This window comes from Mesoplodon bidens, assembly GCF_964165515.1.
Source record: "Mesoplodon bidens genome assembly, chromosome: 12".
Taxonomy (NCBI): Eukaryota; Metazoa; Chordata; class Mammalia; order Artiodactyla; family Ziphiidae; genus Mesoplodon; species Mesoplodon bidens.
This window is the reverse complement of record NC_138168.1, coordinates 8,394,391-8,420,620: the sequence shown is the minus strand read 5'-3', so window position 1 is coordinate 8,420,620 and position 26,230 is coordinate 8,394,391. Positions and strand designations below refer to the sequence as shown.

General features: G+C 39.9%; 1 protein-coding gene across 1 annotated transcript in view; it reads left to right on the top strand.

Annotated features, from left to right (window-relative positions):
* The window catches only part of MEI4 (meiotic double-stranded break formation protein 4), a gene marked incomplete at its 3' end in the record, with an annotated part of 186,536 nt that overhangs the window by 36,536 nt on the left and 123,770 nt on the right, over positions 1-26,230 (top strand). The window contains exon 2 of the mRNA XM_081251102.1: positions 3,871-4,406. Coding sequence (XP_081107228.1) covers positions 3,871-4,406 — 536 coding nt within the window. The remainder of the gene's footprint in view (positions 1-3,870; positions 4,407-26,230) is intronic.

Below are 26,230 nucleotides of genomic sequence, written 5' to 3'. Positions count from 1 at the left end.
AGCCACCGCAGTGAGAAGCCTGCACACCGCAATGAAGAGTAGCCCCTGCTCACCACAACTAGAGAAAGCCCGTGTGCAGCAACGAAGGAAGACCCGATGCAGCCAAAAATAAGTAAATAAATAAGTTTATTAAAAAAAAAAGAAATTGATGAATGCCATAGTGGAAATGTACAGAAGCTGGTATGGAAACACACAGGCCTCTTTGCCGTGGTTGGAAGGCCTTGAAACAGAAGGCTTGGTTTTCCTTGCTCACTGTGTGGCTTTTCTCAGGCCTCTTCATCAAGTTGAGCCTGTGTTTATGTCCTTATTGGTAAATTAGGGATAACAGCATACTTTCCAGGGTTCCTCTGAACAATTGAATTATTCCCTGGAGCTACTTTGTAAAGTGAAATGTGAATATCGATTCCTTTCTTCGATTTGGTAGCATGACTTTAGTAATTGTCATCCTCAGCGTATGGCCTTATCACTCTTCTCTGAGGACACAGGAACAAACCAGAGAGGAAGAATCGTACTTGGTTTTGTGTATTCCTATCACCAGAGCCCATGCGTGGTTAGAACTACTCCCTTCAAATTTGCACCTGTGAGCACCTGGAGATGAGATGGCATGATGATTACTTGCCCAAAGGCACCTCAGTAAGGAGTGAGTGAGAAGCAGAAACAAGAAAGTAGCTTTTGCTTCCCAACTTAGTTGTTGGGAGAATTCATTTCATGAGTCTTCCCTGAAATCATCACCTGTGAAGTTCAGCTTACTTTGCTGGAAAATTGAGTAGGTTAATAAAATTGAGTAGGTCACTTTCTGAGTGGAGGACCTTTTTGAATTTTGTGAAAGAAATATGTAATCTACCTGAATAATGACCGTAGTACCCCCTGTTTTACTTGTGTGAAGAGTGAGATGCATGTCTTGAGAAGTTATTTCAAATGTTTTTCCTTGCTCCTAAGAAAAAGAAAGTGTCTGTTGGCTTAAAATGAACATGTTGTCTGCCTGTTTTAATATAGAAATAGCCACGTGTCGTTAAACATGTTGCTGACAGCCCACTGCTCTGGGTACCACCACATTTGGGAATTTGCTGCATCACCTCCCTAACTTGGAGTACAGATACCGTAGTGACAATTCCCAAGCACATATTTGCACATTTGTAGTGGTCATAGTAGACACTTGTTAAATGAATGCACGCTAAATTAAAGCTTAATCTTCTGATTCTGCCTCATCAGCTTCTCATTTTACTGAAGGAAAACAAGAGCAGTAAATTAGATAGATCTCCAGTCTATGCTGGGCAGGGAGAGGGTGCTGCTTTTGCCACTGTTCTTATGTCCTGTTCAACCAGTGTCCCCCGTCTCCAACATAAGAAATTTTTTAAAAAGACTGTTGGGTGAGATCTCCTTTAACTTCCTATGTGCCAGGGGTATTTTTACATCCCTGTACATTCTTATCCTATTTCCTTCAGCCTGGGAGGGGGAAAAACTCCTTCCTCATCAGTAAGTGCAACCCACCCACTGGTCCTCGACTCAGTCTCCTTCCGCCTGCTCCTGAGTCACGCCCCACCTCTTTTCTCTCCTGCCTCTAGCTTTTGCTTCTCCAGCGTTTCTCTTCATAGTCTATATTTGCTCATGTTTCTCCCCGTGTGTCCGGCCGTGTTTGCCTGCAGTTACTCTCTGTGTTAAGCTGTCCCGATCCAGGTCCTCAGAAGGCTTCGCCACTCTTGACTGTCTTTGTGACTTGCCCCATCACTCTCCAGTCCACTCACTGTGGCTTCTGCCCACCACCCCGACTGACCGAAGCTGCTCTGGACTTGATCGCTGGTGATTTTCTAGCTGATAATTCCGACATGTATTTTTAGCTCTGTATTTTATTGGAGTGCCCTCCTGCGTGTAATGCTCCTTGAAACTATTCCCTGGCCTTTCATGACACTGTTGTTTTTATTCTGCTTGTACCTCTTTAACTGTTCCTTCTCTGTCTCCCTGATGATTGTCTTTTCTCTACTCAGCCCTCAGATTGATGCTTCTCAGGGTCCCTCTTGGAGCCTCTGCTCTGGGCACTGCGCATCCTCTCCTGAGTGATCATTACCATTTTCATCCTTCCACATCCCACCTGCACACTGATGACTCCTAAAATGTAGTTTCAGTCTAGACCTCTTCCCCATCCTTCGGCTCATGTGGCCAATTTCCAGGTGAATATCTTCACCTAGATTTCCTCTGGTTGCTTCCAAGTTTACGTGACCAAGACTAGCTTCTTTTTGTTTCTCCTAAGCCATTTTTCTGTTTGTGTTTTTACTGATCAGTTGGTAGCACCGTCGTCCACCCGGTCACCTAATTCACAATCACGGGATGCATTTATTCCTACTCTACTCTAATGCCTGTCAGTCAGTCCGCTGGCTTCCCTTTGTGTTTCCTTTCCAGTCTTCCACTGTAACTGCTTGTTTCATGTCTCTCATCACTTGGTATCAGGACTCATAGGAATGACTCTGAACTGATCTTCCAGTGTCTCATTGGGTCCTTCTCCAGTGTGCCATTCACAAAGCCCACAGAGTGATCTGTGAAATGAAAATACGACCATTTTCACTTTCCTACGTAGGAAAGTCGTTTACTGTCCTATTCCTGCTTCCACTGCTGACATCAGTATTTCTCAAACGTGGTTGCATAGGTATATGCATGTGCTGTAGAACATTCAGTGAGACTTTTGTGTGTACGTTTTACTGATAATCATTTTACAAACAACAGCCTTTTTGTGTTTACGATGGCACCTCTGTGACAGAATGACCTAAAGTTACTAAGTTAAGCCTGAACTGCAGTATGTCTCAGCTGATGTCAGAAAATCCTGGTGGTTATATATATAGTTTCAAGGATCTGTGACATATGCGCACACACACACACACACACACACATATATATACACATAGATATAGATAGATATACTTGAATAATTATAAATAAGTACACATACATATATACATTGTATATTTATTTTTGTATATTAGGTATATGTGTGGGTATATAGATAATTTTTCCAACTTACACTCACTCTACACTCTACGTATAAATTCTGAGGTCCTTAATATCTCTTCTAAGATCTTTTGTGACCAGCCTCTACGTATTTCTCCAACTTAATATCTTGCCTTATATTTTCTGTAAAAGGAACATGAAACTACTGGTGCGTCCTTATATATACAGTGCTTTTCTTTTCCTTCTTAAGTTGTGCTTTTGTGCGTACCCTTTGGTAGATGGAATTCTCTTCTCTTCCTCCATTCCCCCAACTTTTTAACTTGGAATTCTTGCTTATGTGTTATAAATTAGTTCTACCATCACTTCTTCCAGGAGGCACTGATCTAACTGGGGTGGGCTGTTCAGTGTTCCTCCTGTTTTCATAGTGCCCTGAGCATATCTCTATCTTACATACACCTGTTGTTTTGCAGGTACCTGTTGGAATCTATACCAGACAGTGACCTCCTTCAGGTTTCGTGGTCTCTCCTCTGTATCTTTCAAGCATGGCCTTGACTGGGAGATAGTGACTTGACAAAACATGGGTGAATCATCTGTGCTTTCTACCAGATAAAGACCTTGTCTGCAGTCAGTCTAAGCAATTTCATTCACAGTTTCTCCTCTATCAGTTTTTATACTACTGCTTTTCAAATGTTTAATACATATTTCATGCTTCATTTAGTATTTTAAGTTAGAAAAATCAATGTCTAGTTTTTATATGAAGAAATGTTAGGGACTTCCCTGGTGGCCCAATGGTTAAGACTGTGCTTCCAAAGCAGGGGACGCAGGTTTGATCCCTGGTCAGGGAACTGAGATCCCACATGCTGTGTGGTGCAGCAAAAAAAAAAAAAATTAGATACGGAAGGATAACACTTCTGTTGCTTTCTATTTCAGGAGGTTCATCTTCCCAGCTGCAAGCTCAGGAACCTAGAAGTTCTGAAAACACTTCGACTCCGCTGGAAGATTCTGGGTGCATTTTATCAAATGATCAGAGAACTGAACCTTCAGAAATGACCGAGCATTCTGGGGAGAGCTGCATCTCCACCCCCTTCCCACCACTGTCCATTGTGGACAGACCTTGTGCTCCTCTGGAAAAGCCTCTGTCTTCCCACATGGGGTTCTTGCAACATCTGCTTGGACTGAAGACCTTGACCGAGTCAGAGAGTCTGAAAACAGACTTACGCCACTTTGAAAACGCCTCTTCCACAGTATCCGATTCCGTTTTTCAGTTGCTGGATGGCTTGATCGCTTTTTACCGAGAACCCAGACTTCCTTGTTCAAGCTTTTGGATCGAAGCTGTGGATACTTTAGCTAGACTGATGAGTGATTGTAACTTATCTAATCATATTCTTAAAAAGTGTTCCAAGAAGTTGGAAGAATTTGAGAAGACCCTGCTACAGGTTATTTTAAGGAGCAGCCATATCAATCGGGTAAGTAATACATCTTTTCTGTGTATGAAATACCATGTCAGTAGTTTGGGTGAGCACGCCCACTGGGTAATGCCTGTTGTGGTCCCTTGGCCTCGTGGCTCAGTCACCAGTTGGACCTTGTTTTGCAGCCATCTGGAGTTCTGACCCAGCAACATCTGCTTGGGTCCTCATGACCCATCTGTGGCCTCTGATGCCACAGCTTTGTTCTCTCCATAGGTGCCTATGCTTTCAAGCTTATGCTTCTCCACTTTGAGTTACCTTCCCTGTTTTTTTATTGGTATCTTTGGATACTTCTCTTTTTTAAAATTATTTATTTATTTATTTTTGGCTGTGTTGGGTCTTTGTTGCTGCGCGTGGGCTTTCTCTTGTTGCAGCGAGCGGGGGCTACTCTTCATTGCAGTGTGTGGGCTTCTCATTGCCGTGGCTTCTCTCGTGGGGCACGGGCTCTAGGCACGCGGGCTTCGGTAGTTGTGGCACATGGGCTCAGTAGTTGTGGCTCACGGGCTCTAGAGCGCAGGCTCAGTAGTTGTGGCTCATGGGGTCTAGAGCGCAGGCTCAGTAGTTGTGGCACACGGGCTTAGTTGCTCCGCAGCATGTGGGATCTTCCTGGACCAGGGATTGAACCCATGTCCCCTGCATTGGCAGGCGGATTCTCAACCACTGCACCACCAAGGAAGCCCTGGATGCTTCTCTTCTGTTTTCCCCTGCCTACATTTACTTCCTATTGCTCAAAAAGTCTCAATGCTTTTCAGAACACCACTTATACTTATGGTTTTCCAATCTGTAACGTCTATGACCATTAAATTCCTCAGGATGGATTACCTGTACTGTATTGAGTTTGTTCTTTTTCTGGCATTGACTAGCAGATGCCTGAAGGTCAAAGACTGTTTTTCTCTTCTGTTAGAATTTCCCTTGTAAGTGGCATAATATCCCATGGACCCACTGCAGATGTGGGTTAATAGAATACATTGGCTGAGGAACAGACACTATATGGCATTGTTTTGGTTTTTGTTTTTCTTATTTACTTAACATGGCTTAGAAAAGTTGACTCAGGGATTCTTTTCTTACAGGTGACATTGAGGCAACCTGAAGTTGTTTTGTTGTTTGGCTCTTGAGACATAATGGAGAGTTTCTTTTTGGTATTACTTTCTATCTTCTTCACTATCTGATCCTTTGGGATGGTTGTAAATGCCTTCATATTTTAATCTTTTTTAATTGACTACTAAAAATATCAGAGGAGACCAAAAGGTCCATTTAACTTATTTACTACATTTCATTGGGTAAAGGTTCACAAGGTTGTTGGACCTTGTTTTTTCTGATACCTCTCTGTCTCATGTTTGTTCCCAGCGTCATTATCTAATGCTCAGAGTTTTTGTACAATATCAGCTTTACCTGAATTTTCAAAACTGTGACAAAATTGAACTAATGAGCTAATTTGTTGCACGTCCATCTGTTCTTTCCTTCTCTATTAAGGTATGATTTGATCAATATTATAGAAAACTTTACAATTAAGCTGTTGGCATTTTGAAAGATCCTGAATTTTCTGTCTAGGGAACTGAAATTTTTTTCTACCTAATATGGTCAATCAGGAATCAAATATCAGATTTTCCACGGTATCTATCTGAGATACATAATCAGCTTCTTAGCCATCAGTAAATACCTCGAATACTTAATATTCCTAAATCTGTTTTTTTGCATATGTTTGCTTTCTTCTTTTAAAACTACTTTAAACAGGTTTTGTGTGACTTGGAGCCTTCCAGATACTAGCATTCATATTCCTTATCAGTTACCAGATGATGCAAATATTTTTTTCAGTCTAGTCTTTCTCTCATTGAAGGATTAGCCTACACAAGAGTAGAGTTGGGAACTGTATGTATAGAGGAAACTTGTGATGGTACAGGTGGGTCAAAGTGTATTTTCATACCATTTATCATGGTACAAGCCCTTGTTGAATAGTTGGTCAGCAGTGGAAGAATGAGTGAATGAGTGGCTTTGTTGTTTAGCCAATATCTAATTGTTATCTTAGTCCTGTGTCTGTCTGGGAAGGTTAAGCTGTCCTCTGCTTGCAATTACCTCTACTTTTCTTGGAGAGGTCATTGTTGCCATTTAGAGAAAGTAGGATCATAAAATTGCTCACTGCATTCACAGTTAGGATGATGGTTCATAAATAAGTTTTAATGACTGTATCTCTGGGGATTTTTCTTCTCCCCAGCAAAAGCATCTTAGACTAAATCATTCAAACTTTTGTTGTTATTACTACCATCATTATTATTATTACCATTGTCATCTTGTTCCAGATATGTTCACAAAACTTCTTTAGTACAAAAATTGACTAACAATTACTCTTTATAAATGCTTTTCTGTGGTTTTTTTTAGCTTTCCTTGAGTAATAAAATCTCAAGAAAGAATATATTCTGACATGAAATATAGGATAGCTCCTACTATTATATTTTTTATTGATACTATTCTTGATTTATTAAAACAAAATATCCTAGTTTAGGGGGAAAAAGTACTTCTTTTGAAAAACCTTGTTTCCATAGATTGGAAGTGTTTAATTAAATTATACTGGTTAAAAACGTGAGCCCTGCTATTGATTTCATTAAAGTGAACCTATGTTTGTGCAATGTGATACGAAAAGGTGTGGTATGAATACTTTAATATTCTGACTGAGGGATTTCATGTATCTATAATTCATGTACAGTCAGGTTTTAAATAAAATCTAAATATTCAACAACATGTTCTCAACACATTCAGTAGTAAAATTATTCTGATCATAACTTAGTCTTTCTTTAATGATACCAGTAAGAACTTGGTATCTTTCAAAATCTTGAGGTCATCATGATGAATATCAGTTATATTAGAGCTGTATATACATATATATATATATATATATATATATATATATATATATACACACACATATGTTCAAGAAATAGGAGATTGAAATGAGATATCTTAGAAATTATTTTGAGTAATTCTCTGATATTAGCTTGGTTGAAATTATTAATAAATTTAGGGGAAAGTATATGATTTCTGATTTTTTTAGATTTGGATAAATCCTATTTATTTTTGTGCTTTTTTAAAAGGAACTTTATATTATGTTTATTTAATAACAAATTTTTTAGGAATTGTTCTCTTAGTTCCATGTCTGTATTATATTTTTAGGATAGCCATTAGGTAGGACTTGAAGGTATAACCTATAGTGTGACATTTGACAGGCATGGAAGATATATGTCTTGAAACCAGATGGCTTCCAGGGGTCTGCACTGGGCCTGTTCTAGGGGTCCTGGGATGCAATGGTGACTTAACTTGGGTTGAACTGTCTTCTACTTACAGGCTCCAGTATGGCACCTTCCTCATTCCTCTGGGTACTTGCTTGGGGTCAGGAAGGTTTCCCTTTGAGTTATTTAATGCCGTTTGTTTGACTGACAAACTGACCTTTCCTATACTTCCAGACTTTAAAATGTGCTTATTTCTATGATTAGAAACAGCATGAGCTAATCCTAGCAGTGTATGGCCAACTATTTCTACTATCATGGAAGTTTAACACTAGAACGCTTATAGTTCTATTTAGATTTTGCAGTGGTATCTTTGTCTTAAATTTTCGTTTGTTTTAAGGAGATGGGAATGATTATATTAAGTTAAATATCAAAACCTATAGTTATCATTGAGCTTTTTAGATATTTAGCATACATTGCTAAATCTTAGAGCCATAATAATGAGTTACTTAGAACACATATTCTTCAGATTTCTTATTTTTTTAAACCATAAAACAACTCTTAGACATATTAGTTGTGAAATAGAAAAAAAAACTGATTATCAAATAGACATTAAATTAGAATCTTTTGTATGTATTGTAAGCAGAATAATGGTCCCCCAGAGATGTCCACATCCTAATCCCTGGAGCTTGTGAATATGTTACCTTACATGACGGCAGGTGGGTGGGATTTCAGGTTGCTTATCAGCTGACCTTGGGATGAGGTTTTCCTGGATTACCCACCTGGGCCCAGTACCCACAAGGGTGCTTGTAAGTGAAAGAGAGTGGCAGGAGAGTCAGTGTCCAAATCAGAGAGAATTTTGAAGATGCTATGCTCCTTGCTGTAGAGATGGAGGACGGGGCCGAGAGCCAAGAAATGCAGGCTGGAGAAGGCAGGGAAATGGGCTCCACAAGGATCGCAGGCCTGCCAGCCCCTTCCCTTGGGCCCAGTGAGACCCCTTCAGACTTCTGACCCCCAGAACTGTAACGGAATAAATGTTTGTTCTTTTAAGCCACTACGTTTGTGGTAGTTTGATACAGCAGCAACAGGACGTAATAAGCTGTGTTGCCCATTTTCATACAGTAACTCTATGAGATACGTGCGGTTGCCATTCTTATTTCCATTTGATAGATAGGAAAGATGAGGCTCAGAAAACTAATTAGTGGTGCTGTGCACACTAGCCCCTCGCATGAGGATGGCACGTGGCTGTGCTTGCTCGCTCCCTTCTCTCTCCTCACAATCCTCAAATCTGGAAGACAGACCCAGAGGTCTGCAGGTGTCGCCTACAGAGTCCTCTTCCCACCTGCTGCCGGCTCCCTGATGCTCATCCCTTCCTGCCAGAGTCCCGACTCATCTGACCCCGTCTGATCCCCCGCCTCACGGCTGGGAGTGCGGCGGTGGCCCCGCTGGATCCGTGAGGAGCCACATTCCTCATCGCAGCCCGGGGGGCCCTTTCCTACGGCCTCGTCCAGCCTCTTTGGCCTTAGCTCTCTCCATTCCATCCTGGACCTTCCTCACCCGGTCAGGCAGACGTGTTTGTGGTTGTCCGAGGACTTGCGGTTCCGTTCCTGCCCTCTGTGCTGCGGGACCTGCCAGGCCCTTCTGCGGTCCAGCCAGTTCCACCCGGCTTTCCAGACGGAGCTTGAGGCTCAGCTCGCTGGAGAAGCTTCCCTCATCCCCCGCCTCCGTCTCCCTTACCTTTGGCTGATTAAATACCCTTCCCATGAATTCACCGCAGCACACGTCTCACTGTGCAGGGGCTCCTGACTCGGATTTCTCCTCCATCAGAATCCAGGCTCTGGGCCAGTGCCAGGCTGTCCTCACTCTGTGTCCTCAGGGCTCCATGCGGTGCTTGGTGGGGTGAGTGTGGGGGTCTCATTGTAGCTGGTGCAGGTGGGGTCTAGGCTTCTCCCGTGGCCTTTGCTCCCACAGGGGGCTGGGCCACAGTCTTCTCCTGTGAAGTTTGGCAGCCTTAGGGAGGTTGTCTTTTAAAGCTCTCCCTCTTGCTGGGATGCCCCTTTTCCGTCCTGTGGCTAGGAGAGCAGACTTTTATTGTTGTTGTTGTTTTTGTCCGTAACCATTGGCATTTCTGGGTTGTTGCCTTTTTTAGTTCCAAATGTGGGATAAACAAGACAAAAAGGAAATCGGATCTATTTTTTGTTTTTTGAGGAACCTCCAAACTGTTTTCCGTAGTGGCTGCACCAATTTACATTCCCGCTTTTCTCCACACCCTCTCAATCCCACTCCTGGGCATATATCTGGAGAAAACCGTAACTCGAAAAGATACGTGCACCCCAGTGTTCATAGCAGCACTGTTTACAATAGCCAAGACATGAAAACAACCTAAATGACCATTGGCAGATGAATGGATAAAGAAGATGTGGTATATATACACAGTGGAATATTACTCAGCCATAAAATGAATGAAATAATGCCATTTGCAGCAACATGGATGGACCTAGAGATTGTCATACTAAATGAAGTAAGTCAGACAGAAAAAGACAAGTATCATATGATATCACTTATATGTGGAATCTAAAAAAAATGGTGCTAATGAACTTATTTACAAAACAGAAATAGACCCACAAACATGGAAAGCAAGCTTATGGTTACCAAAGGGGAAAGGTGGGGAGGGATAAATTAGGAGTTTGGGATTGACATATACACATTACTGTATATAAAATAACCGACAAGGAACTGCTGTACAGCACAGGGAGCTATACTCAGTATTTTGTAATAACCTACAAGGGAAAAGAATCAGAGAAAGAATATATATATATGTATATGTACATGTATATATATGTATAACGGAATCACTTTGCTGTACACTTGAAACTAACACAACATTGTAAATGGACTATACTTCAATTAAAAAAAACAAAAACAAAACAAAACAAAACAAAAACTAAGTAATTACAGGAAAAAAAAAAAGGAAAAGAAAACCGGAGAACTCACCACCTAGTCCTTCCTTTGGTCCTAAGGCTCATAGCCTGTCCACCTGTCAGTCTTCTTGGGTGTGTTTTAAATATAATGCCTAGGGTGTTTAGTACTTAGTGAGAGGATGAGAGATACACAAGTCCACTTCCCAGAAGTGGAAACCTGTATGTGTATTTTTAAAGCACGTACTGTTCCGTATTCTAATGACAGAGCTAGCACTCTGTCCTCCCCGAGACCACCATGGCCAGGTCTGTACTCCCGGTCTGCTCCCACTTACACCTGTGCTTTTAAACAAAAGGCTTATGCTGCTATTTCTCAGGGTATTTTCTTTTTTATCTGTTCACTTTTTATCATAGAAGACAAAAATGTATGTCTTATGTGGCTGCTCTCTTCCAATCATACTCCTCAATCATAGCTTTGTCATAGTTTTGGTTAAATAAATATTACATATTTATATTATTATAAATATGTCATGACATATTTGTATTATTATAAACATGCCATGATGTATTTGTATTATTATAAACATGCCAAGACGTATTTGTACTATTATAAATATGCCATGACGTATTTGTATTATTATAAATATGTTATTGTATATTTATATTATTATAAATATGTAATTTTTAACACCAACACATCAAATATACAATGGTTTCATTTCCTTTTTTTACAGCTTTTTTTTTCCTTAGGATTTTTTTTTCCACTTGCTTAGTTTTCTGCATACCTATAATTGATGCTTCTTTCAGATACTTTGACAGGGTTGTAAACATCCTCTCAGTATGGCCAAACAAATTAAGTCATTTATCAGTTCCATCTTTTATTTATTTTATGGCCAAACAAATTAAGTCATTTATCAGTTCCATCTTTTATTTATTTTAAGATACACCTTCTGGAGCCCTTCATCTTCCTGTTCTCATCTGGGCTGAGCTTCCTGTGTCTCTGATCAGCTTTACTCCATAGACTTCTTTTAATCACCACCCTGGGAATTCCCTTTGCTGCTTTTTTGTGCTGTGTCTCTGAGTCCCTAGATCTCATATATTCCTCTCCTTAGTTTATAACTTCATTTAGGTGATGCACATTGTTTACGAGCTCACTTAGAACGGATTCCTGGGATGTAAACTTTAAAAATATTTGTTTGCTTAAAATATTTTATTCCAACTTTAAACTTTATTGGTGGATTAAGATAGATTTTCTTGTTGGAAGTCATTTTTTCTGTAGAATTTAAAACATTTTTCTACTAACTTCTGGATTCCAGTGTTTCTAATGAGATTTCCAGTGTAATTCTGATTGTAATTCCTTCAACATGATCTATCCCTCAACCTCGCACACCCACAGAAGCACTTAGGATCTCTCCTGTTTCCATTGTTTTGTAATTACAGGATGGTGTACCTCAGTGTGGGTCTTTTTCTTGAGTCCTTGGTGGGTCTTTGAATTTGGGATTCCATCTTTCAGTTCTGAAAAATTTTTGAATAGTTTTTCTCATATATTTCTGCCTTTTATCTTCTCTGTATTCTTTTTCTAGAACAGTTCTTGGTCTGATCCTCTAGATTTCTTATCTTTTTTTCTTGTACTGTTTATTCTTTTTCTTTTTCTTTTTCCTGGGAGATTTCCTCAACTTTTTCTTTTAGTCATTCTATTGAATTTTTATTTCTGCTGAAATATTTTTTGTTTCTATGAGTTCCTGTTCTCTTGATTGTTCCTTTTCATAGCTCCCAGTTCTTGTTTTATGTACAATAATGTGTAAAACTTTTATATTTTCCTTGTTCCCTGCTTTGCCTCTATTTTCTTCTGGTCTTGGTTTCCCCATCTCAGTTGATCACTGTTTTTCATATTTGAGGCTTTCCAGTGCCTTGAACTAACCTGGAAAGATGGACAAGATTTAGAAGGGCCCCCTGAAAGATAACTTGGGGGAGGTATGCCAGCTGCTTGACGAGAGACACTGAGGCAGAGGGAAGCTTGGAGAGCCCTGGAACTGCTGCGGTCTGGGGGGTTCGGTTGGGAAGTAGTGGAGCTTTGGAAGACATGGACCTAATGTGATGAGAAGGTCCAGGTAGTGAAGGTTCTTGTATTGTTTTGTTAAATACTTGAGTTTCTTCTGCAACCCTGAGGTATAAGGTGTACAATTTAAAATCATGTGCACAATTTTGTGTGTAGGAGCATGTGCTTTTTTTCCTAGGAGGAAACTCATCCTTTTCATGTGATCCTGAAACGATGATGTGATCCCCAAAGTAAACAACATCTGGGAAAACCATTGAGACTGACTTGCACACCCCACCCAAATAAATACCTCAAAACATGACTCAAATCTTACTTCACTCATAAATTCTTTCTTATCAATTTGATCCTGAAATGGGCTCCTCTTCTGAACTTCTGTAGTGATTATTGTCTACATAATTCACTTTTCAGTTTGCCATATGCTATATTATTTCAGCTTATCTAGTATGGCTTGAATTTTTTTAATGTTTTATTAAACCTGTCAAATGTTTTTATCACAGAGATTAACAGCTTAGGTTAGCATGCCCAAACTTTTATTTACTAGCGCTGGCCTTAGATAACTGATATGGAGTTCCACATCTATAAAATGGGGACAGTAAATGTGATAACCTCATAGGGCTATTGGGAATTTTCAATGAGTAGATGCAAATGAAGTGCTTGTTAGCTTAATATCAGATATCGTATGCTCTCCTGAGGAAGGGCCATATCCTATTTTCACTACTATTCCTGACATAATGCTGAGCTCATTCCAGGAGCAAAATGAAGTATTTTCTGAATTGAAAATAAGAGAACGAAAGTAAATGACAAGTTACACTTCATATACCCCTATATACTTAAATACCATCTTCTGTCTTTTGATCAAATTTTTCTGTGTATAAAACCTTCCTGAGGAGCAGCTCTGTCTTACTGACACTGTAATGACATTCCTGAAGCACCTCCATGTACTAGGCAGCAGCCTCATTTCGTGGTGTCACTAACTACCCTTCCAATGGCCATGACTTCCCGCTGACCAATGAGCTTATTGGCAGGTATCATGGATTTTTCTTCCTATTTTAATTATAGAAAATCCATTGTAGGGACTTCCCTGGTGGTCTCGTGGTTAAGACATTGCCTTCCAATGCAGGGGGTGCAGGATCAATCCCCGGTTGGGGAGCTAAGATCCCACATGCCTTGAGGCCAAAAATATGAAACATAAAACAGAAGCACTGTTGTAACAAATTCAATAAAAACTTTAAAAATGGTCCACATAGTGGGGAACTTCAAGGTGGCAGAGGAGTAAGATGTGGAGATCACCTTCCTCCCCACAAATACATCAGAAATACACCTACATGTGGAACAACTCCTACAGAACACCTACTAAATGCTGGCAGAAGACCTCAGACCTCCCAAAAGACAAGAAACTCCCCACATACCTGGGTAGGGCAAAAGAAAAAAGAAAAAACAGAGACAAAAGAATAGGGCCGGGACCTGCACCAGTGGGAGGGAGCTGTGAAGGAGGAAAAGTTTCCACACACTAGGAAGCCCCTTCACTGGTGGAGATGGGGGGTGGGCGGGGAGGAAGCTTCAGAGCCACAGAGGAGAGCGCAGCAACAGGGGTGCAGAAGGCAAAGCGGAGAGATTCCTGCACAGAGGATTGGTGCCGACCAGCACTCACCAGCCTGAGAGGCTTCTCTGCTCACCTGCTGGGGCAGTGGGGGCTGGGAGCTGAGGCTCAGGCTTTGGAGGTCAGACCCCAGGGAGAGGACTGGGGTTGGCTGTGTGAACACAGCCTGGAGGGTCTAGTGCACCACAACTAGCCAGGAGTGTGTCTGGGAAAAAGTCTGGAGCTGCCTAAGAGGCAAGAGACCATTGTTTTGGGGTGTGCAAGGAGAGGGGATTCAGAGGACTGCCTAAACAAGCTCCAGAGAGAGGTATGAGCCACGGCTATCAGCACAGACACCAGAGACCAGCATGAAATGCTAAGACTGCTGCTACAGCCACCAGGAATCCTGTGTGAAACCACAGGTCACTATCCACACCTCACCCCACCCCAGGAGGCTGTGCAGCCCTCCACTGCCAGAGTCCTGTGATACAGGGATAACTTCCCTGGGAGAACACACGGCGTGCCTCAGGCTGTTGCAACATCACACCACCCTCTGCCGCCACAGGCTCACCCCACATTCCGTACCCCTCCCTCCCCTGGGCTCAGTGAGCCAGAGGCCCCTAATCAGCTGCTACTTTAACCTCATCCCGTCTGGGCAGGAACAGACGCTCTCAGGTGACCTACACGCAGAGGCGGGGCCAAATCCAAAGCTGAACCCTGGGAGCTGTGCGAACAAAGAAGAGAAAGGGAAATCTCTCCCAGCAGCCTCAGGAGCAGCAGATTAACTCTCCACAATCAGCTTGATGTACCCTGCATCTGTGGAATACCTGAATACACAACGATCCATCCCAAAATTGAGTCAGTAGACTTTGGGAGCAACTGTAGACTTGGGGTTTGCTTTCTGCATCTAATTTGTTTCTGGTTTTGTTTATCTTAGTTTAGTAATTACAGTTTATTATCATTGGTAGATTTGTTTATTGATTTGGTTGCTCTTCCTTTTTTTAATATATATATATTTTTTCCTTTTTCTCTTTTTGTGAATGTGTATGTGTATGCTTCATTGTGTGATTTTGTCTGTATAGCTTTGCTTTTACCATTTGTCCTAGGGTTCTTTCTGTCCATTTTTTTTTTCTTTTTTTTAGTATAGTTTTTAGTGCTTGTTATCATTGGTTATTGGTTTGGTTGCTGTAGTCTTTCATTCTTCTTTGTTTATTGCTTTTTAATTTTATTTTTAATATTATATTGTTTTTATTTTTTATTTTAATAACTTTATTTTATTTATTTATTTTTCTTTCTTTCTTTTTTTTTCCCTCCCTTTTCTTCTGACCTGTGCGTCTGACAGGGTCTTGGTGCTCTGGCTGGGTGTCAGGCCTGAGCTTCTTAGATGGGAGAGGCGAGTCCAGGACATTGGTCCACCAGAGGCCTCCCAGCCCCACATAATATCAAATAGTGAAAGCTCTCCCAGAGATCTCCATCTCAATGCTAAGACCCAGCTCCATTCAATGACCAGCAAGCTACAGTGGTGGACACCCCATGCCAAACAACAAGCAAGAAAGGAAAACGACCCCATGCATTTGCTGAGAGGCTCCCTGGAATCATAATAAGTTCACAGAAACCTCAAAACACACCACTGGATGTGGCCCTGCCCACCAGAAAGGGAAGATCCAGCCTCATCCACCAGAACACAGGCACCAGTCCCCTCCACCAAGAAGCCTACACAACCCACTGACTGACCTTACGCACTGGGGTCAGACACCAAAAACAATGGGAACTACGAACCTGCAGCTGGTGAAAAGGAGACCCCCAAATGCAGTAAGTTAAGCAAAATGAGAAGACAGAGAAATACACAGAAGATCAAGGAGCAAAGTAAAAACCCCCACCAGACCAAACAGATGAAGAGGAAATAGGCAGTCTACCTGAAAAAGAATCCAGAGTAATGATAGTAAAGATAATCCAAAATCTTGGAACTAGAATAGAGAAACTACAAGAAACATTTAACTAGGACATAGAAGAACTGAAGAGCAAACAAACAATGATGAACAACATAATAAATGACATTAAAAATTCTCTATAAGGAATCAATAGCAGAATAACTGAAGCAGAAGAACGGATAAGTGACCTGGAAGATAAAAGAGCGGAAATAACTACCACAGAGGAGAATAAAGAAAAAAGAATGAAAAGAATTGAGGACAGTCTCAGAGACCTCTGTGACAACGTTAAACCCACCATCATTCATATTATAGGGGTCCCAGAAGAAGAAGAGAAAATGAAAGGGACTGAGAAAATATTTGAAGAGCTTATAGTTGAAAACTTCCCTAATATGGGAAAAGGAATAGTCAGTCAAGTCCAGGAAGCTCAGAGAAACCCATACAGGATAAATCCAAGGAGAAACACACCAAGACGCATATTACTCCAACTATCAAAAATTAAATACAAAGAAAAAATATTAAAAGCAGCAAGGGAAAAACAACAAATAACACACAAGCGAATCCCCATAAGGTTAACAGCTAATCTTTCAGCAGAAACTCTGCAAGCCAGAAGGGAGTGGTGGGATATATTTAATGTGATAAGGGAGAAAAACCTACAACCAAGAATACTCTACCCAACAAAGATCTCACTCAGATTCAACAGAGAAATCAAAACCTTCACAGACAAGCAAAATCTAAGAGAATTCAGCACCACCAAACCAGCTTTACAGCAAATGCTAAAGGAACTTCTCTAGGTGGGAAACATAAGAGAAGGAACAGAGCTACAATAACAAACCCAAAATAGTTAAGAAAATGTTAATAGGAACATACATACCGATAATGACCTTAAATGTAAATGGATTAAATGCTCCTACCAAAAGACAGACTGGCCAAATGGATACAAAATTAAGACCCATATATATGCTGTCTACAAGAGACCCACTTCACACCTAGGGACAGATACAGACTGAAACTGAGGGGATGGAAAAAGATATTCCATGCAAATGGAAATCAAAAGAAAGCTGGAGTAGCAATTCTCGTATCACACAAAATAGACTTTAAAATAGACTGTTACAAGAGACAAAGAAGGACACTATATAATGATCAAGGGATCAATCCAAGAAGATATAACAATTGAAAATATTTATGCACCCAAGATAGGATCACCTCAATACATAAGGCAAATGCTAACAGCTATAAAAGGGGAACTCGGCAGTAATACAGTAATAGTAGGGGAATTTAACACCACACTTTCACCAATGGACAGATCATCCAAAATGAAAATAAATAAACACAAGCTTTAAATGATACATTAAACAAGATAGACTTACTTGGTACTTGTAGGACATTCCATCCAAAAACAACAGAATATACTTTCTTCTCAAGTGCTCATGGAACATTCTCCAGGATAGATCATATCGTGGGTCACAAATCAAGGCTTGGTAAATTTAAGAAACTTGAAATTGTATCAAGTATCTCTTCTGACCACAATGCTGTGAGACTAGATAACAATTACAGGAAAAAAATCTGTAAAATATACAAACACATGGAGGCTAAACAGTACACTACTGAATAACCAAGATATCACCGAAGAAACCAAAGAAGAAATCAAACAATACCTAGAATAAATGGCAATGAAAACACAATGACGCAAAACCTATGGGATGCAGCAAAAGCAGTTCTCAGAGGGAAGTTTATAGTATTACAGTCCTACCTCAAGAAACAAGAAACATCTCAAGTAAACGACTTAACCTATGCCTAGCGCAAGTAGAGAAAACAAACAAAAAATCGCCAAAGTTAGCAGAAGGAAAGAAATCATAAAGATCATATCAGAAATAAATGAAAAAGAAATGAAGGAAATGATAGCAAAGATCCGTAAACTAAAGGCTGGTTCTTTGAGAAAATAAACAAAATTGATAAACCATTAGCCAGCTTCATCAAGAAAAAAGGGAGAAGACTCAAATCAATAGAATTAGAAATGAAAAAAGGAGAAGTAACAACTGACACTGCAGAAATACAAAGAATCATGAGAGATTACTACAAGCAACTATATGCCAATAAAATGATGACCTGGAAGAAATGGACAAATTCTCAGAAAAGCACAACCTTCCAAGACTGAATCTGGAGGAAGTAGAAAATATAAACAGACCAATCAGAAGCGCTGAAGTTGAAACTATGATTAAAAATCTTCCAACAAATAAAAGCTCAGGACCAGATGGCTTCACAGGCGAATTCTATCAGACATTTAGAGAAGAGCTAACACCTATCCTTCTCAACCTCTTCCAAAATGTAGCAGAGGTAGGAACACTCCCAAACTCATTCTGCAAGGCCACCATCACCCCCATACCAAAATGAGGCAAAGATGTCATAATAAAAGAAAATTACAGGCCAATATCACTGATGAACATACATGTAAAAAGCCTCAGCAAAATACTAGCAAACAGAATCCAACAGCACATCAAAAGGATCATACACCGGGATCAAGTGGGGTTTATCCAAGGAATGCAAGGATTCTTCTACATATGCAAATCAATCAATGTGATACACCATATTAACAAACTGGAGGACAAAAACATATGATCATCTCAATAGATGCAGAAAAAGCTTTCGAAAAAATTCAACACCCATTTTTGATAAAAACCCTCTAAAAGGTGGGCATAGATCAAACTTACCTCAAAATAATAAACTCCATATATGAGAAACCCACAGCCAACCTGTTCTCAATGGTGAAAAAATGAAACCATTTCCACTAAGATCAGGAACAAGACATGGTTGCCCACTCTCACCACTATTATTCAACATAGTTTTAGAAGTTTTAGCCACAGCAATCAGGGAAGTAAAAGAAATAAAAGAATCCAAATCAGAAAAGAAGAAGTAAAGCTGTCACTGTTTGCAGATGACATGATACTATACATAGAGAATCCTAAAGATCCTACCAGAAAACTACTAGAGCTAATCCATGAATTTGGTAAAGCAGCAGGATACAAAATTAAAGCACAGAAATCTCTTCCATTCCTATATGCTAATGCTGAAAAATCTGAAAGAGAAATTAAGGAAACACTCCCATTTACCATTTCAACAAGAAGTATAAAATACCTAGGAAAAAACCCACCTAAGGAGACAAAAGACCTGTATGCAGAAAACTATAAGACACTGATGAAAGAAATTAAAGATGATACCAGCAGGTGGAGAGATAAACCATGTTCTTGGATTGGAAGAATCAACATTGTTAAAATGACTACACTACCCAAAGCAATCTACAGATTCAGTGCAATCCCTATCAAACTACCTATGGCATTTTTTACAGAACTAAAACAAAAAATACCATAATTTTTATGGAAACACAAAAGACCCCGAATAGCCCAAGCAGTCTTGAGAAAGAAAAACTGAGCTGGAGGAAACAGGCTCCCTGGCTTCAGAGTATACTACAAAGCTACAGTAATCAAGGCAGTATGGTACTGGCACAAAAACAGAAATATAGATCAGTGGAACAGGATAGAAAGCCCAGAGATAAACCCACACACATATGGTCACCTTAGTTTTTATAAAGGAGGCAAGAGTATACATTGGGGAAAAGACAGCCTCTTCAATAAGTGGTGCTTGGAAAACTGGACAGCTACATGTCAAAGAATGAAATTAGAACACTCCTTAACATTATACACAAAAATAAACTTATAATGGATTAAAGACTTAAGTGTAAGGCCAAACACTATAAAACTCTTAGAGGAAAACATAGGCAGAACACTCTGTGGCATAAATCACAGCAAGATCCTTTTTGACCCACCTCCTAGAGAAATGGAAACAAAAATAAACAAATGGGACCTAATGAAGCTTAAAAGCTTTTGCATAGCAAAGGAAAACATAAACAAGACGAAAAGCTCTCAGAATGGGAGAAAATATTTGCAAACGAATCAACGGACAAAGGATTAATCTCCAAAATATACAAGCAGCTCATGCAGCTCAATGTCAAAAAACAAACAACCCAATCCACTAATTGGCAAAGATATAAATAGACATTTCTCCAAAGAAGATATACAGATTGCCAGCAAACACATGAAAGCATGCTCATCATCACTAATCATTAGAGAAATGCAAATCAAAACTACAATGAGGTATCACCTCACACCGGTCAGCATGGTCATCATTAAAAAATCTACAAACAGTAAATGCTGGAGAGGGTGTAGAGAAAATGGGACCCTCTTGCACTGTTGGTGGGAATGTAAATTGATACAGCCACTATGGAGAACGGTATAGAAGGTCCTTAAAAAAGTAAAAATAGAACTACCATACGACCCAGAAATCCCACTGCTGGGCATATACCCTGAGAAAACTGTCATTCAAAAAGAGTCGTGTACCACAGTGTTCATTGCAGCTCTATTTACAGTAGCCAGGACATGGAAGCAATCTAAGTGTCCATCAACAGATGAATGGATAAAGAAGATGTGGTGCATATACGCAATGGAATATTACTCTGCCTTAAAAAGAAAAGAAATTGAGTTTTTTGTAGTGAGGTGGATGGACCTAGAGTCTGTCATACAGAGTGAAGTAAGTCAGAAATAGAAACATGCTCACACATAAGTATGCAATCAAAAGAAAAAAAAGGTTCTGAAGAACCTAGGTGCAGGACAGGAATAAAGACTCAGACGTAGAGAATGGACTTGTGGACAAGGGGAGGGGGAAGGGTAAGCTGGCACGAAATGAGAGAGTGGCCTGGACATATATACATTACCAAATATAAAATAGATAGCTGGTGGAAGCACTCGCACAGCACAGGGAGATCAGCTCGGTGCTTTGTGTCCACCTAGAGGGGTGGGATAGGGAGGGTGGGAGGGAGGGAGACGCAAGAGGGAAGAGATATGGGGATATATGTATATGTATAGCTGATTCACTTTGTTATAAAGCAGAAAGTTACACACCATTGTAAAGCAATTATATTCCGAGAAAGATACTATTTTTAAAAAGTGGTCCACATTAAAAAAAAAATCTTAAAAGAAAATCCATTGTAAATTAACTATTTGAGTGTCATGGTTTCACTTACTCTTTGCACCCATCCCTTCCTGTCTGGGTTATGTTTCTGCTGTCAGATTTGCTAGCTGTTGATTCCCCTCAGCCTGTCCCTTTTGCTTAGATCACCAATGATGTGGCCTTCAGGCAGTTGTTAGGTAAATCTGAAGATGTGTTTCATGAAATCAGATGTGTTTTTTCACCAATGTGTGTCTCCTAGTTTTATCTGAAACTTAATCATGCCACAATCATATCAACGAATAAAACCTGTTAACTTTTTATTATAGTTCTGTCTAGGTAGCAGCATTTGTTTTACCTCTTTTTTGCTGTGAGTTAGGGCATCATTGTGGTAATGACATAGGCTTTTGCTCCTTTGCTGACTTATCCTCTGTTTCTGTTTTTGTCATAGGTGTTCATCAGTTCCTTAAAGTTTGCCTCCCAGATTTTTAAGGCTACTCACAGTCTGCTTTTTTTTTTGGACACTCCTGGGTAAACAGAAGTTGTGTCTAAGGTTAAGCCTCCATGCCCCTTTGCATCTTTTTGCAGAGCTGTGTTTAAAAAAAAAAGAATTCTGGGCTAATGTTCCTGCGGTTGTAGTTTAACTTAATAAGCATTTACTGAAACAAGTTGTGTCATAAACTAAAATCTTAATACTCATTTGACCATTGCGTCAATCAGACATTCCTTGGATTTTCTAAGTAGTGTTTAACTTGCAGCACTCATTCAGAGGAACCAGGAGTAGACAGAGCAGAACTTGGTTCAGTTTACCTTCAAGGTATAGTTTATCTCTTCCTAAGATAATTAACAGCAGTCTATCTTCATATTATACTTCATAGCTTGTGAAGCAGTTTCACATGGAGTTTATTATCTCTTCTGTCAGCAACTCTGTGTCGTGGCTGTTATTACTACCTTCAGTTTATAGTGGAAAAGGTTGAGGATAGGTAGGTTAAAGGACTCAGTAAAGTTACTTAATTAACCAGTCATGGAACACCTGCTTCTCAAACCTATAGATGTGACCACAAATTCTTCCCCTTTTCTACTGTATCTTATTTCTATCATTAATTTTAAAAATTATCCATATGTTTTTGTCCTAAATGCAAAAGAAGTAAACTGACTTCAATTTATGGGATAAAAAAATATTCATTGGAAATCAAAGACCTTAGCAATATTTCTTTCAATTTTATAAGAAGAATATGTATGGTTTGCTTCGGTGAGTTGCTGCATTTTATTCTGTACAAAGGTTTATGTTTATAGAAAGCAATAATGGAAAAAAAAACTGCTCTGCATTATAATATAGGGTCACTTGTTCCTTTTTTTCTTTATTGGCTATAAATAACAGTCTGTTGGAGACTTTATGATTGTATATTGAGTCGTATAGCACTAGTTTCTAATTGAGTATATAAACTATGTGGTTTTGCTTGTGTCTACATAAAAATTAAAATATCTTCCTTCCTGTTTTAATAAGTTTTGTGAAATACATTTAAAGTTTGCTCTTTATAAATTTATAAATAGGAATTTGAAGCTATCATTTTTTTTTAGTTTATTTTTCCCACTGAGTTCAGAATCTGCTTAAAGTACCCACCCCACTTAGTTATCAGTACTCATAAGGGTTGGAAAAGCTTAAATCATAGCTATCAAATGTAAGACCTGGAAAAATCAAAGAATTCTGAGAACATTAAATTGCTTCCCCTTTATTTATAGGCAATGATGACTTTGAAGCAGAACATTTTACTCTGAGCATATAATTAACCATTAACTCATTTATTTGTTTTTCCCATGGTATTTTTTGAGTGTGAGGTCTCTAATGTGAAACACGGGACCCCTCTAATGGACTGGATTCTGCCAGAGATGCTGGATATACTGTGGTTGACTAATGAGACACAGTCACTGACTTAGGGAGCTAATAATCGAGATAGCCATAAACTGTAAACTAACATAACAGGTATGCAAAAAAGAAATGAGCAGGGTACAATGGGAGAGGATGAAAGACGAGATCTAATTTAAATTGGTGGGACGTGCAAGGCCTCATGGAGGAAGTAGCTTTTAAATAGAATGAGAGGGAGTTTGGAGTAAGGACTGTTGAGACAGTGGTCGCAGCATGTGCCCCTGAGACAGGATGGGTGAGTGATTGGAAAGTGGCGTGTGCTCACATTGAGAGAGGGAAGGGCGGAGAGCTGCGTAATGAGTTTGGGAAAGTATGGACTGTAATGGATTGGTAGGATGCCTACTGTGTTTATTTCCTGGGGCCGCTGAAACAAATTGCCCTATTCTCGAAGGCTTAACAACAGAAATTTATTCTCTCACAGTTCTGGTGGCCAGAAATCTGAAATAAAGGTGTTTTTGTCTAGAGATGCTAGGGGAGAGTCTGTTCCTTGCCTCTGACAGCTCCTGGTGGCTTCTGGCATTGCTGGGTTGTGGCTGCATCCTGCTCTCTTTCATCTTCACGTTGCCTTCTTCACTGTGTGTCCAAGCACCCTGTGCCTCTTACTTATGAGGATACTGGTGATGGTATTTAGGGACTTCCTGAACAATCCAGGATTCTCTCTTCATTTCAAGATCCTTTACTTAATCACCTCCACAAGGACCCTTTTTCTAAATAAGATGGTGGCATTCACAGGTTAGAGGGACTTGATGTAGATATCTTTTGAGGACCATGTTCTAGCCTACCGCACCTACCCACTATTCATTTCCGCTCTTATTGCCCTTTGATTTTATTAAAATGTCTATCCCTATCTATGTACAGGCCATGCACGTGTTCCTCTGGGCTTCTTGGGAAGTTTCTTCTCATTCTCTGAGAGATTCCTAGAAGCAATTCTCCATCTCTTCCTCTGGCTACTGTCTTGTGAAGATGTAAAGCTGGGACTCGCAGTCATCCTGCTGGCATCTGAAGGGCAGAGTAGCTACATAAAGGAGGGTCAAGTCCAGAAAATCACAGGAAATCCAACCAGAGCTGGTCAGCAGCCAGAGCAGCCTCCTCAGTCTCTGGATTTCCACTCACAGGAGTCAGTGCATTTCGTTAGCCTTTAAAGTGGTTTGAGTTGGGTTTTCTGCAACTTGCAGCCCGCAGCATCTTTTGGACAGGCTGCTGCAAGGAGTTTGGATTTTATTTGCTATGCAATGGAAGTCATTGCTTTAGGTTTCAAAACCTCACTCTGAATACCTCTGAGGTCATTGATTAGAAGGGGGACAAGAGGTGGAGGTAGAGAAACCATTTAGGCCATGTTGCAGTCCAGGTGAGAGTGGATGACGGCTTACACTAGGTTGGTGGAGGTAGTAATGAAAAGAATTATACAGATTTAAAATAGATACTGGGGACAAATTATGTCCTGGAAGATTTTTCCTTAAAGTTGGTAGAGTGAGGACAGACATCTAACTTGGCTTCTACCTGATTAAAACAATAGTGAAGGACTTTTTAAAGGCATAAGCATATGGGGGAAATGGGAAACCAGACAATAGCAACAAACTGTTAGAAGCTGGAGAAGACTCAGACAATTGGTAAATGCCTTAGTGGATCCAAGAAAACAGAATTGTAAAGGAGCATTTGAGAAAGCTATTATCCAAACTCGTTTACACGGTAGACTTGCCAAAGACCCAGAAATTAGCTCTGCTAGTTACCTTTGGAAGAGGAAATGGAGACCAGGTGATGGTAGGTAAAATAAGGAGGTTTGGCCAGAGGTGTGCTTTGGAAGCATTAGAGCCCTGGATCCCCTCCCCTACCACACATGGCAGGGATGTGCCACTCCCACAACCGGAAAAAGCCTGGGGATTTATCCTCTGGAAATAGTAGTAGTAATAATAATGATAAGGCATCTTATTCTGGAAATTAGACAGAGTTGAGGGTAAAGGTACTCTTTTTAAACGGGGATTAAATAAACCTACATGTACGGTTGCTGATACTTCCCCAACTTTCTTCTCCCATTTGGCTCCAGAACCCTGGCAATAAGACCTTTACCTCTCAGACAGCAAAGGAGAAATCTTTTCTGGGGAAGTTGAACATCCCAAGAGGAAAAGCACGGACACACTGAAATCAAAGTTTCCCTAAAGGAAACAGCAGTAGATCCTGTACTAAAGCTTATAGTGCACTAGCCCCACCCACAAATGGGAGCATCCAGTCAGCTTTCAGTCGTGGCTCTTATGAAGCAGAATTAGCAGATTTCTGAGGAGAGTGTCTAATATGAAAGTCAGTGCCTGAAAACAATTTGGTGGATTCAGAGAGCAGGCAGAGAGGCAAAAGTTAAATTTAAAAATAAAAAATATATGTATATATGTTTGTGTACACACACATACACACACAAATATATGTATTTTATGTATATATATATATATATATATATATATATATATATATATGTTTAATGGTCTCAGAAAGGTAAAAGCATGTTTTGTAACAAAAAAGAAAATGGTGCTTTAAAATAAAAATTTCAGGGAATAAATAAGACTTTTAAAATTAAAATTACTAAATGTTTGGGAGTTTAGGTAGGGAAATCTTCCAGAGTTTAAAGGAAGAAAGAAAATAGAAAATAATGGAGCAATAGAAAGGAAACTAGAGGGCCAATTTTTGGAATCGAACATTTGAATTATAGAGTTCCGGAAAGAGGGAATAAGAAAATAAGAGGCAATCACTGAAGATACAATTTAAGAAATTTCCTAACAGTGAAAAACCTGTACTTTTAGGTTGTCAGACTACCAAGTACCCTGTACTTGGATGAAAATAGACTTAAACTAAGGCCATCACTGTGAAATCTCTAAATACTATCTCAAAGAAAAAAGCTGCTTCCAGAGAGAAGAGGAAACACATTTACAGTTTTATGAGCCAAATACCAGGAATACACATATTTCAGACTTTTCAAAAGCAAAAATAGTGGAAGAATTGAAGACAATGAAATCTTACCGAATATTTTCCAGGAAATTGATTTCCAACTCAGCATTTGGTACCTGATCAAACTATCAATCAAGTATAAGAGTAGGGCTTCCCTGGGGGCCGATGCAGGGGACACGGGTTCGTGCCCCGGTCCGGGAGGATCCCACATGCCGCGGAGCAGCTGGGCCCGTGAGCCATGGCCGCTGAGCCTGCGCGTC